The 13,074-nt window shown below is 34.4% G+C and overlaps 3 protein-coding genes across 4 annotated transcripts in view; 1 reads left to right on the top strand and 2 right to left on the bottom strand.

The window, feature by feature from the left end:
- Nucleotides 1-13,074, bottom strand: part of LOC130641117 (cilia- and flagella-associated protein 61-like) — a 50,895-nt gene that overhangs the window by 19,492 nt on the left and 18,329 nt on the right. Inside the window, exons 21-30 of the mRNA XM_057447782.1 lie at nucleotides 12,772-12,849; nucleotides 12,212-12,349; nucleotides 11,580-11,648; nucleotides 10,741-10,793; nucleotides 10,439-10,514; nucleotides 10,154-10,204; nucleotides 9,918-9,994; nucleotides 9,684-9,785; nucleotides 9,315-9,401; nucleotides 8,998-9,154 (exon numbers count right to left, since the gene is read on the bottom strand). Coding sequence (XP_057303765.1) covers nucleotides 8,998-9,154; nucleotides 9,315-9,401; nucleotides 9,684-9,785; nucleotides 9,918-9,994; nucleotides 10,154-10,204; nucleotides 10,439-10,514; nucleotides 10,741-10,793; nucleotides 11,580-11,648; nucleotides 12,212-12,349; nucleotides 12,772-12,849 — 888 coding nt within the window. The remainder of the gene's footprint in view (nucleotides 1-8,997; nucleotides 9,155-9,314; nucleotides 9,402-9,683; nucleotides 9,786-9,917; nucleotides 9,995-10,153; nucleotides 10,205-10,438; nucleotides 10,515-10,740; nucleotides 10,794-11,579; nucleotides 11,649-12,211; nucleotides 12,350-12,771; nucleotides 12,850-13,074) is intronic.
- Nucleotides 146-3,713, top strand: LOC130641118 (uncharacterized). 2 transcript variants are annotated; one of them, XR_008982430.1, is made up of 3 exons: nucleotides 146-1,059; nucleotides 1,154-2,479; nucleotides 2,680-3,712. XR_008982430.1 is itself a non-coding variant. In XM_057447783.1 (2 exons), exons 1-2 carry the CDS (start codon nucleotides 219-221, stop codon nucleotides 1,675-1,677), a joined length of 1,365 nt encoding a protein of 454 aa, XP_057303766.1. In that variant the 5' UTR covers nucleotides 146-218; the 3' UTR covers nucleotides 1,678-3,713. The 2 variants fall into 2 exon arrangements, 1 of the variants encoding a protein (XP_057303766.1); XM_057447783.1 differs by having other exon boundaries at nucleotides 1,154-3,713.
- LOC130641119 (uncharacterized) lies at nucleotides 6,031-8,428 on the bottom strand. Its single transcript, XM_057447784.1, has 2 exons — nucleotides 7,136-8,428; nucleotides 6,031-6,706 (listed from the first exon to the last, which is right to left on the bottom strand). The coding sequence occupies exons 1-2, from the start codon at nucleotides 7,686-7,688 to the stop codon at nucleotides 6,096-6,098; spliced, it is 1,164 nt and encodes a 387-aa protein (XP_057303767.1). The 5' UTR covers nucleotides 7,689-8,428; the 3' UTR covers nucleotides 6,031-6,095.

The raw sequence follows: 13,074 nt of genomic DNA, 5'->3' as shown, positions 1-13,074 counted from the left end.
TGAAAAAGATTTTCACTTATTTAGGGAAAGATTATTAGTTGAAGTGTTTTTATCCAGTGTAAATATAATAATAATAATAATAATAATAATAATAATAATAATAATAATAATAATAATAATAATAATAATAATAATAATAATAATAATAATAATAATATATAACCATAGGAGATTATTTTTGTTCCGCTACAGCATTCGTTTGTATTACTTAGCAGAACATGGCTAACAGGCAACTGCGAAGTGAAGTTTTGAAACGCGCCCTGAAGGCATGCATCGTCCAACCGGTAATAAGAAAATATCAGGTAGTAGCCGTTCGTGCGATGTGGGGAAGTGATGTTGATGCCCGCGAGGTCATTTGGGGCAAGAGAATGCAGATGGAGAACATATTGCTTAGCAACGAACAAGTATCCTGTTTTTTTTCTTGTATTACCTATATGGCCAGACCTCGTAAGAGAAAGTCGATGAGGAATGAAGGGGAGGAAGAAGAAGGAGCCGACTCTAGCAGTGAAGGTGATAACAGAAACGGCGCAAATGCGCCTGAAACATTTCCTGGCATTTCTTTCTGGATCGCGTGCGACTTGCCAAACTGTACCTTAAGTCAATTTGAAACAAATTTGTCGAAGTCTTTTATGCAAGCCGGGTTGAATTTAACAACGTGCAATGCTATACAGACAAGAGGTAAATACTTGAACCTTTTAGTACTTGAAATACTGTCAATGTTTTTCGAATATTTTACGCCACATTTGATATTTGTAGGCAAAACCAGTGCATTGCAAGCATTCTCAGGATCGTTATACCAAGTCTTGAAAGACCACAATAGGGAAGAAGCAAAACGGATAGTTGAGATATCCCATCGCACAATGATTAGGAGTGCAGCTAGAGATGAAGGTGTTCAACTTGACCACGTTGCTGTAATGGAAAGCGAACAGTACTCGATGAAACCCTGTCAGTTAATTCTAACAAAAAATATTGATAAAGAGGTATATCAAGATGTAATTCGTGGTTTATCCGAAATCAGATTTACATCGCTTGATTTAAAAGTAATTGATAAATCGGAAGGTAAGTTGCCACGAACAAATTTACTTACTTCTCCAATAATAAGACAAGTTTTTTGTAGAAGTTAAAACATGTTTTTACATTGTTACACGCATAGGCACAGAAGTAACTATTCCCGTTAAGCCAACTAACAAACTTTGTCAATCCGTGGATATAGTTCGAAGGATGATGGAGAGGAATAGCTTTGGACTGTGCAATGGAGGTGTATACAAAAAAATAGGAGAAAGCAGATACACATACGTTTACTGTTGTTCGGTGAAAAGCTATCTCTATCGCTCGTTGAAAAACAAAGCAATCGCCAACGAAATTACGCCAAATTTACGAGAGTTGGTATTTTTGCTGTCGGACGGCGAGTGTCAAATAATTGATCAAATAACTCTGGATTACAATTACATTGAATGCTTGCCAAATGGAGTTTGTTATAACATCGCCAAAAAATGTTTCGATGTCAAGCCAAATTTAAAGGGATCTCCCCGAGCATTCGTACGGTACTTTCATCGTGAGGGAAAAAATCCCGAACCAAAGCCATTTATAGAAGGTAATTGTTTTTACTTTTCTTTTAACGCGTTAAGAAAATGTGTTTTTTTTCTTTTAACGCGTTGTAACATATCAAGGTGGTAGTTGTAACGTGTTGTAACGTATTGTAACTTGTTGTAACGCATTTTCAGTGAAAAAAATGTTTTTTTTTATCTTTTAACGCGTTGTAACATATCAAGGTGGTAGTTGTAACGTGTTGTAACGTATTGTAACTTGTTGTAACGCATTGTCAGTGAAGAAAATGTTTTTTTTTTATCTTTTAACGCGTTGTAACATATCAAGGTGGTAGTTGTAACGTGTTGTAACGTATTGTAACTTGTTGTAACGCATTGTCAGTGAAAAAAATGTTTTTTTTCATCTTTTAACGCGTTGTAACATATCAAGGTGGTAGTTGTAACGTGTTGTAACGTATTGTAACTTGTTGTAACGCATTGTCAGTGAAAAAAATGTTTTTTTTCATCTTTTAACGCGTTGTAACATATCAAGGTGGTAGTTGTAACGTGTTGTAACGTATTGTAACTTGTAACGCATTGTCAGTGAAGAAAATGTTTTTTTTTATCTTTTAACGCGTTGTAACATATCAAGGTGGTAGTTGTAACGTGTTGTAACGTATTGTAACTTGTTGTAACGCATTGTCAGTGAAGAAAATGTTTTTTTTTATCTTTTAACGCGTTGTAACATATCAAGGTGGTAGTTGTAACGTGTTGTAACGTATTGTAACTTGTTGTAACGCATTGTCAGTGAAGAAAATGTTTTTATCTTTTAACGCGTTGTAACATATCAAGGTGGTAGTTGTAACGTGTTGTAACGTATTGTAACTTGTTATAACGCATTGTCAGTGAAGAAAATGTGTTTTTTTTCTTTTAACGCGTTGTAACATATCAAGGTGGTAGTTGTAACGTGATGTAACGTATTGTATCTTGTTGTAACGCATTGTCAGTGAAGAAAATGTTTTTATCTTTTAACGCGTTGTAACATATCAAGGTGGTAGTTGTAACGTGTTGTAACGTATTGTATCTTGTTGTAACGCATTGTCAGTGAAGAAAATGTTTTTTTTTTTCTTTTAACGCGTTGTAACATATCAAGGTGGTAGTTGTAACGTGATGTAACGTATTGTAACTTGTTGTAACGCATTTTCAGTGAAAATGTTGGCTCTTTTTCTTTTAACGTGTTGTAACGTATTGTAACTTGTTGTAACGTAGTTCTAAAAAAGGTGCACTGAACTACATTTGTAGGTGTCGAAAATAGCTTCCCAGATAGAAATGTGCGGTTGCGTTTTTATCAAAAATGGTACCAAATTTTGCTCGCCGGTCAGTATCCCATGAAAGAAAAGAAATTGTTGCTGGTAGGTCCTCCTGATAGTGGAAAGACTAGTTGGTTTGCTCCATTTCAAGGTAATTAAATAAAGTTCGTGAAAACTTCTGACTTTTAGACGGCACTTACTGACATACATTTGTCCTTTTAGGCATTATTCCAGAAATGTACATTGCTGGCGTGGTTCGGGATGGTCGATTCTCAGGCCACCTGATAAATAGAAATACACAAGTCGTATTTATGGATGAATGGACTAGCGACAGTCTATGTTGTGAAGATGCAAAAAGAATATTGCAAGGTAAGTCGATGTCGATGCAGTACATGAACATTTACTTTGAATAAAATGTGGCAATGTGCAGATGGGATACCACTTTCTCTTATAGGCGGCTTGGTTATGATCCCGCAAAAACACAAAGAACCGGCCCGTTTTCAATACAATTCGGGTTTTTTTATAACAACTAATATAATGCCGGACTTCGGAAATGGTGTAGATGGTGAGGCTATCCTGCGTCGTCTTGAAGTTTTCGAAACTAAGACACTTCGAGTGAAGGACAATAGCATAACAAGTAAGTATCTCATGAGAATAAATGATAACAATGGTGTAAATCAATATGCATAAAAATAAGTAATGACTTTTTTCCCGTAGAGTGGATGAGAATGCACTGCATGGAAGTATTTGTGTACGTTGCCAGCCAGTTGAAAGACATCTCGCTTTTCACCAGCGAAACCAATGTTGCGAAGAAAAATCAAGTAGGCGCTGTGTACAACGACGTTGATTGCGATCCGTCGGTCTTCTTGGACGAAGAGCAAACATTGGAAGCATCTAGCAGTTGTCTAAGCACACGAGTTCAGATTGAGAATGCAGTTCCGCAAGAGGCTATCGACTATGCCATTATTGCGGCCGACGATAGGGATGGCATTTTGTACCATGCGCTTAACTTTGATCATGAACTGTTTGACATAGAAAACAAGTTACACAGTGCTGAATATATGCGCAAAATGTACGAGATAGCCGCTGGGGCATGGGAGGAAATCTGCCCATTAATTAATAACGATGAGACCTTGGTAGCATTCAAACGCCGTAAAAGGATCAACTGGCAGGGTAGTGACACGTTCTACGACACGTGGTTGCTTGCTACAAACTCCTGCCGCGATTGCTTCCCGACGAAAGAAATGAAGGAGCTCTACCCTGATTGGGCACAACTAATTGAGCAAGACGAAGACGAAGGAGAAGGTAGTAGCCACGACCGCGAAGAGAACGAGGAAGAAGAAGAGGAAACAAACGAAGAGGAGGAAGGTCATAGGGAAGAAGAAGAAACAGAAGAACATGAAATCAATGCTCAGTCGACGAAACCTGTTTCCACTGTTAAGCAAGAATATATGCCGTTTTGTCCAGCAAATAACAGTACTGCTTTTATAGACCTCGTGTCAGATGATGAAAGTGTTCCTGAAATTTCTTCAGTAAAATTAGAGCTATTTTCCGCAGATAATTCAACCACTTCTCTCGATTGTGATGTTATCTGCATTAGTTTGCGTTTTCCTTCCCTCATATCCCACCACATACTCCTTTTCTAAAGTGACATGCGAAAAGCGGTTTTCTCTACAGAAATAGGTTACAAAGCGTTACAACGTGTTACAAGGCGTTACAATCAGCATGTCCATGCGTTACAAGGCGTTACAAGAATCACTCTAGCCATTTCCAAAAATTTCACAGTCATTTTTTTCATGGAAATAGGTTACAAAGCGTTACAACGTGTTACAAGGCGTTACAATCAGCACGTCCATGCGTTACAAGGCGTTACAAGAATCACTCTAGCCATTTCCAAAAATTTCACAGTCATTTTTTCATGGAAATAGGTTACAAAGCGTTACAACGTGTTACAAGGCGTTACAATCAGCATGTTCATGCGTTACAAGGCGTTACAAGAATCACTCTAGCCATTTCCAAAAATTTCACAGTCATTTTTTCATGGAAATAGGTTACAAAGCGTTACAACGTGTTACAAGGCGTTACAATCAGCACGTCCATGCGTTACAAGGCGTTACAAGAATCACTCTAGCCATTTCCAAAAATTTCACAGTCATTTTTTCATGGAAATAGGTTACAAAGCGTTACAACGTGTTACAAGGCGTTACAATCAGCATGTTCATGCGTTACAAGGCGTTACAAGAATCACTCTAGCCATTTCCAAAAATTTCACAGTCATTTTTTCATGGAAATAGGTTACAAAGCGTTACAACGTGTTACAAGGCGTTACAATCAGCACGTCCATGCGTCGTCCATGCGTTACAAGGCGTTACAAGAATCACTCTAGCCATTTCCAAAAATTTCACAGTCATTTTTTCATGGAAATAGGTTACAAAGCGTTACAACGTGTTACAAGGCGTTACAATCAGCACGTCCATGCGTTACAAGGCGTTACAAGAATCACTCTAGCCATTTCCAAAAATTTCACAGTCATTTTTTCATGGAAATAGGTTACAAAGCGTTACAACGTGTTACAAGGCGTTACAATCAGCACGTCCATGCGTTACAAGGCGTTACAAGAATCACTCTAGCCATTTCCAAAAATTTCACAGTCATTTTTTCATGGAAATAGGTTACAAAGCGTTACAACGTGTTACAAGGCGTTACAATCAGCACGTCCATGCGTTACAAGGCGTTACAAGAATCACTTTAGTCATTTTAAGTAGGAATGGGGATAAGTGTGCGTTTAATGAATGTCGCATTTGCGCCATTATTTGCATACTTAAAGGCTTACAGCGTGTAAGTTTCACCTAAATTGTGTGGACGCTTATGTGTACGCTAAAATGGTGAATGAAGAGGCAGTTGTGGTAAACGTTTCGGATAACGAATGCTCAGCATCTAAGGAGGTTTTACCGTTCTCACATTCCTGTTCAACGCTGGCAATTTCCGTGGAAAAAAATATTGTTTGCCTATCAGATGATGAAGTTTTCCTAACTATACCGATAGCGGCTTTGAAGGGAGAACCAAGTTTTTGCGAACCGCCTTCACACACGAGGGTACTTAATACACCAGATTATTGGCCAAATCGTAAGAGGAAAAAAAGCCTTTATGTGTACGCCGGTTTTGACTGTAACAAAGTTAAAAGACTATTTAAATATTCTGGTTTTCAAAAATCTTTGTAAATTTACAAAGTTATTTTTATTATAAATACAATTTAAACTTATATAAATTGTTTTGTCTTCGCTCTAACCGCCAATGTACTAGCTTTACGGCTACAATGAAAGGAGTAGTTAGGATCTGCGAGAATGGAAGTCCATTTTGCATTGCCATATTTTTGTAGCCCAGCTTGTAAAAACTTGTCCTCCATGGCACTAAAACTAACTTTTTTCTGTCTCGTTTGAACAGGTGTTTCGTGTTCCAAAGTACTTCCAGACGTTTTCACATTTTTGGTGTTACTATTGATTTCGCTTACAGTTAAAGTACACGTTGTTTGATCTCGTAATTTATCCATACATAACCTGGCTTTTGCAGCTATATTGCGCGATTCAGTCTTCTGGTAATGAACTTTAGCTACCTGCGACGTGTGTTTTTGATCTTGAGAAAGAATTGCTTGTTCTTTTGTTTCTAAGTGTGCAACACTTTCGGTTTCGATGATTTGCCTATATCGTGTAGGATTTATATACTTACCAATTGCTTGATAAACAATTCTACCGAATACGTCCGAAATACGCGTCAACTGCTTACCATTTCGACACACTAGTAGATAATCGTTGGTGGGGTTCAATCTTCGTCGTACATTGTCAATGTATTCGTTTATTAGTGTGAGTACATCTATGGAAAAATAAAGAGAGTCAAATCCGTATTTCTCCGCAGTTTTAAAGACATTCTGATCTATAAAACCATCCTCTTTCACGCCTTTAATCATTGTTACTGTAAGAGTTTGATACGTCATGGGTCTTGAAGCCTTCACCATTAAAAATAATACAGCTACTATGAAGGAAGTCGAAAATGATAAATCGTGTGCTGCGACACATGCACTTGCGTTTTTAGCATTTAACACAATTTGTTTATATTTTTCACTATGGTATGGTATCACCTTTTGTAAATCATATAGTGTCGCCCAACAGTCTATACTGTTTAGATATTCAACACTTAAGATACACTTCCATTCAGCTTTCATTTTACGAAGGAGGAATTTCTTAACACGGTGCAAATAAATCTCTGCAGCAACAAATACCGACAAATTTTTTTCAGTCGTACCTGTGCTTCGTCTGTAATCAAGCATGTGCCCAATAGCATTCATGTAGCCAATTATTCCTGAGAAGCCAACCTTCCATTGGTCTCTCAAAAAATCTACGAAATCAGAAAGCATATTAATAGAGCCAACACAGTAGTCGATAACAGGGAATGGTACTTCCCATACCGAAGGAGAATCCTCGCAGCAATATTTGGCATACTTTAAAACTTTACAAGTTATTTGATCGGCCTGAGAATGATCTTTACCACCACCACCTGGACTTTTTAACCATGTCCTAAATGCAACTGCCAAATTACATGTTTTAGCAAAAGACGGCATTGAAAATGTGGAGGCGCGCTTTCTTTGGGGATCTTTTATGCGATTTCTCGTACTGAAGTGGGGAAGTACTTCGTCGATATTCGGTCTTTTATCGAAATAATAAAACCATCCATGACGGTTATAGACATGTTTTCTACACCCTCTTTTACTTCCATACGACTCGCTGTCACAATCAGCCACAGGACAACAAAAGCGGTTATCTTTATCAGGCATTAACTTAAGCCTTTTCGATCTCATTGAGGCTCCCAATGCCTCTTTCCACGCAGGCTTTTGCAAGACTCGTTTTGTCAGTCCGATTTCTTTAAAGTTCTCTAGAAACAAAATTTATAGAAAGTTTATAACAATATTAGTTTTTAACAAAGCATAGAAAGTAGGATAAAAAAAAGAATTCATTTGAATAAAAAAAGAATCCTATTAACTATAAATTTAAAGTTTGAACAACTTACCTTATACTTTACTTCGTATACAAAGTATTAGTTGAGAAACTTCTCATTAAAACAATTCCTTTTTATAATGAAGGACGCTCTCCATAGCAGAGTTAAGGTAGCAGCGAAAACGGAATTATTTCAAGTGGCACAATATAAATTAGACTGCAGAGTATTCATAATTAAATAACTATTCCTCAAGATAATCATTTCGCATATATTATCGTTATGATATATAAAAGAATTCAACGGAACAAATAGAGTGGAACGATATATACCGTCACATAAATTCCATCAAATTCCCTATGGGAACGACACGTTCTTGTCTTGTGAGTAACAATAGAACAATACATTCCGCTTTTATAACAATGTTTTAATAAGTTGTTAAAGAACACCAAGTTCCTTAAAAATGGTTCTTTTTTAAAAAATTGGAACATGTAAAGTATTTAATGTGTTTAGGGTGTAAGATAATCGCACATAGAATCACGGACCATTATAATTTCATACGCTATATAATAATAATAATAATAATAATAATAATAATAATAATAATAATAATAATAATAATAATAATAATAATAATAATAATAATAATAATAATAATAATAAAAAACATTCAAGTAACTAACACAGTAAACTTCATGGTTTGCTTACACACGGGGTGACAATTATCAGCTTACAAAATATATCAGCTTAAAAAAATAGGTGTCAAACTTTCTTTGAAAGAAACCCTGTCACACAGGATAAAAGTCGCTCCTTCAGTTTTTTGATTTTTTTTTTAAAAAATCTCTTTTTTTTCTTACGATATTTAGGTTTGGAAAATCTTGAAAGCATGTTAATTTGACCATACGACAACGTTATCGATAATGTGATAAGTTAGTCAGCATGTGCATTTAAAAACTGCATAGTGGCTGGTGTCTTGATTATTTTAATTTTCTAAGAGTTGCTTATTAATCAAACATTAGAATAATTTTTTGTGTTAGGTCCCTTTAAAGCCTTGTGAAACGTATATTCACAGTTATCACCTCGGTGTTTTCATTTTAAACGATTACTCTTGCACATGTCAGGTATTAATCAAAGAAATCCTGGTTTGTTTTTGGAATAAAACATGACTAGCTCACCTGACGTCGTTTTATTTGTACAGCTTCACTAGTTGTGACTAGCTGTTCAACATCTGCACCTGTAGGTATTGTTGCATGGTATTGTTCACCCGTACACAACAGAAGCTGGTCATAGGGAACTTTATGTGAACCATCTATTGTAAGACATTTGTTTTTTCTAAATTGAAATAATGAGTTTTAGCTAGATTAAAACAAAAGTTGAGCAAAAAGTACAACAGAGTAGTTTTCACTTGAAACATGTCGTTTACTTTAGGCAATAACTTTATAAGATAATAATTATATTAGTTTTTTCTTTCAAAAACAATAACACATCATACCTGTCAATTCTTGTTAATTTCCCTTTCACAAAATTCACCCAAGTCTTAAGAGATTTCAAGGCCTTCTGTTTGCTGTTGAAATCAAAACTAAGAAAAAAAAGCAGAGTAATATCTTACAAACAGAATTGTTGCTTCCTAATCTTGGAACAGCTTGTGGGATTTTAAGAAACTTTTTATGATCTCCAAGACAAAAAACATTCAATTTTTTATATTTAATGTCCATGCCTGAAAACAACTAGATAAACAAGAAAACGCCAACGAAAGAATGCTTGTTATGTCAGATAGATCAAACATTTATTTCACAAATTAAAGTGCATGGTAAACAATTAAAGTGTATGTTACACATAGATTTTTGTGTTTATTTCTTACCTTTGAGGTATAAATGCATTTCTCAGATTATCAAACGCACCATCGATTTCAAATGCTTCTGTTTCGGATATCAAAATCAAGTTGTTGAAATTCAAATGTGGGCTATAAATTTTCATTTTGATATATAAATATGACGATGTACCTATGTTGTTACATAAACAGTGATAGATGCAGGTGCTTGCCCGTTTCCAATACGTATTGGAAAATATATATCTAATTGTCTGACATCCTTACCAGAAAACTAGTGTTTGCAATGCTGATAAAGCAGTATCTGACGCACCAACAACCACAATTCGAATGTTCACAACCACCTTAAAAAGCATCGGTTGGTTAAGAGAATCGCTTCACGTAAAATTAGTATTTTCTCATAAGAAATTTCATTATTAATACTATACACCTATTAACATTTTCCTAATTTAAGGTTCTGTATTTATGGTTAGCTGAAGTAAATATTAACAATAAAATATTACTTTTGGTTCTAATGTGAGTTTTCTGTTCATGTGATACAAAGCGTATGGCTCCTAAAAATTAAATATAGCAATTACAATGATTAATCTACATATGCTTCGGGTACACGAGCCAAAGCTCTACCTGGAACGCAAAATAGTCACATTGCCTAAAAGTCGTTTTGACAAACGTCTTATTTTTCCATGAGTATGACAAGACCAGTGATTGCATCAAAACATACATGTGTCTCCAGAAACAATGTTTTGCATACGGTGGATTATTCCACATGGCTCATAACTAATCCTTACCTTATTATACAGAACTTGTTCTACAGGTGAGTTCCCCATTAAATCTTCCACGGGATAGATTATTTGACGTCGTGCACTAAAATTACATAAAAATATATTATATAAGATATTTGGTAAATTCAGTACAACAGAACAATAAAAAAACATTGTAACAAAAAAGTTTGAATTACTACATTCATTACACACTTATTTAATTATATAAAGGCCTAAAGAAGGAAAAATCTAACAGTTGTCTCATTGGAATATTGATCAGTTGGATGTATTAAAATCAGGAAACAGTTAGTTAATAAGTTTAAATTTACCTTACTGGTACCATGTCATTTAGGCAAGTTATCAAACTATGTGGCTTCGTATTCTAAAACATATGATGAGTGTTCAAGACTATATGTATATTATCTGAATAGTCAACCAATGTGTAAAATTAAAGAAGCACAAGGTAACAGGTACAAGTAAGAACCATTCTTTATATTTAGTAAGTAATCGTTGTTCGATTATTATAAAATAGTTGAAATGCATGATTGCATTTCAACTATTTTATAATAATCTACAACAATATTTCGGCTTTATAAAGAGCCTATATTCATTTTTTTAAAAAGAGGCCAAATGCTATTCTGGCTTCTAATGCTATTTTTAAATGATTGTATAAAGAATTACACCAATGTTAAGGCTTGACACGGTTGTATTTCACACAATTTATGACAAATAAAGGGGATGAAAAAAAAGTGTAAAAAAATCAAAAGAGCTTCAGAGCCAAATGAAAGAACATGCTAATAAGAATTGCACGAAATTATGCTGCTGGCTCGCAGAATTACAGAGGGTTTGAACTAAGAGCGTGGTTTTGGTAACCTAGTCTAGTTATAAAAGTTTAAATCCGGATTCAAATTGAAGAAATTGACTGTAACTTCAAAATTACAACACAAATCTAACAACTTAAATTTTGTTCTGTTTTGTCAAATGACAAATGTTGTAAGCTCAAATTTTATATATATTTGGAGAGAAGGTGAGATCAAAAAACAAGCTCTAGAATCTATAAATTATTTCAATACACAAATCTTTCTGTGTTTATTAAAAGACTACTCACAAAATGCGTCAAGGAATGTAAAAGCACGAACAGAGATTAACTAAAACGGTGCATTTCTACCTTCTTCTCATTGCTTTGTGTATAAAGCGGGTAATACATGCATGATGCTTTAGAAAGATAAAAAATCTCCTGAAGATAAAAAAATAAAGAAAATTACAACAAATAGAAGAAAAAAAATAACTAAAGAATTTCAATTAGCAGGTTGGGACACAAATTCAAAATTGCGAACAAACCTGTAATCCTTTTTAAACCATTTTTAAAAACAAAAAAATGTGCAATTTGTGCTCACTATTTTATTATTTATATTTATTTATTTATTTATTTATTTATTTATTTATTTATTTATTTATTTATTTATTTATTTATTTATTTATTTATTTATTTATTTATTTATTTATTTATTTATTTATTTATTTATTTATTTATTTATTTATTTATTTATTTATTTATTTATTTACTTATTTTGGTATCTTTATTCAGTATTGTCTTTTGAGTTGAAAAATTGAGTAACTTCACCTCATGTTGTTCAATATTGCACATGTTTTTAGCCCTAATTTTTAGTGTTACCCCTAGCAAACTAACATTATTGGATTACAAGTATCAATTTTAGATAGAATATTGTTGATCACAAATAATGTATGCAAGAAAAGTTATTTTGAAATGCAATAAAACATAAAACAAAATGTACATGCCTTTAAAAAGTATTTAGAAAAATGTTGAAATATTGGATTTAAAACAAAGTGATGCAAGTGAACATGCTCATTCGATTCATGGAGACGATAGTAAACAAAATCTTCAATGTTGTAATGTGAAAGAATATACTCAATGTCCTAAAACATAAAAAATATCTACATTAACTCTTGTATTATTGTCGTAGGTGCTTTAGTGTTTTGTGTTAACAAGTGATTTCTCTTTAATTCAAAGTCATATTTAACATAATAAGGAATTAGAATGGTAGCCTATTGGTAGAGCGTTTGCTTCCGGTGCAAGAGGACTTGGGTTCAAACCCCGGCCGCGTCATACCAGAGACTATAAAAGTGTGAATCTATCCTTTCTGCTTAGCATTTAGCATGGGAATAGGATTGATATCTTAGGCGGTTGTCTAGTTGAGCTATTGCTGTACTGGCATGACTTTCATAGCTCGAATGGGATCTTTAAATGAGCTAAAACCCCCTTCGCAGGAATGGATGTCTTAAGTAAAATCTTTCAGAAGAAAATCATATACTCGTTGGCACTTGAAACACCTTCTTACTTTCTCTTGTCGAAAAATGCAGACCCCAACTATCTGTCCAATGACTTCAGCAACATAAGCATAGATTCTTACACCATCCTAACACAGAAACCACATTTAAAAGTTCGATTTTAACAAGCTGAATACACAATAAAACAGTGCAGATATATTGCATTTTTTAAAAATTTATTTATACCAAATTTACCAGAAGCAAATCTAGAGAACACTTGACATGGTACCCAAATAATTTCGATAAAGCAGCAACAACATACTATCATAAAAACATCAAACCGTAAGCTTCCTTAACAGTAATGAACAGAGTAA

This window comes from Hydractinia symbiolongicarpus, chromosome 4 (assembly GCF_029227915.1).
Source record: "Hydractinia symbiolongicarpus strain clone_291-10 chromosome 4, HSymV2.1, whole genome shotgun sequence".
Lineage (NCBI taxonomy): Eukaryota > Metazoa > Cnidaria > Hydrozoa > Anthoathecata > Hydractiniidae > Hydractinia > Hydractinia symbiolongicarpus.
The sequence above is the reverse complement of the archived record's forward strand: the minus strand, read 5'-3'. Positions and strand labels throughout refer to the sequence as shown.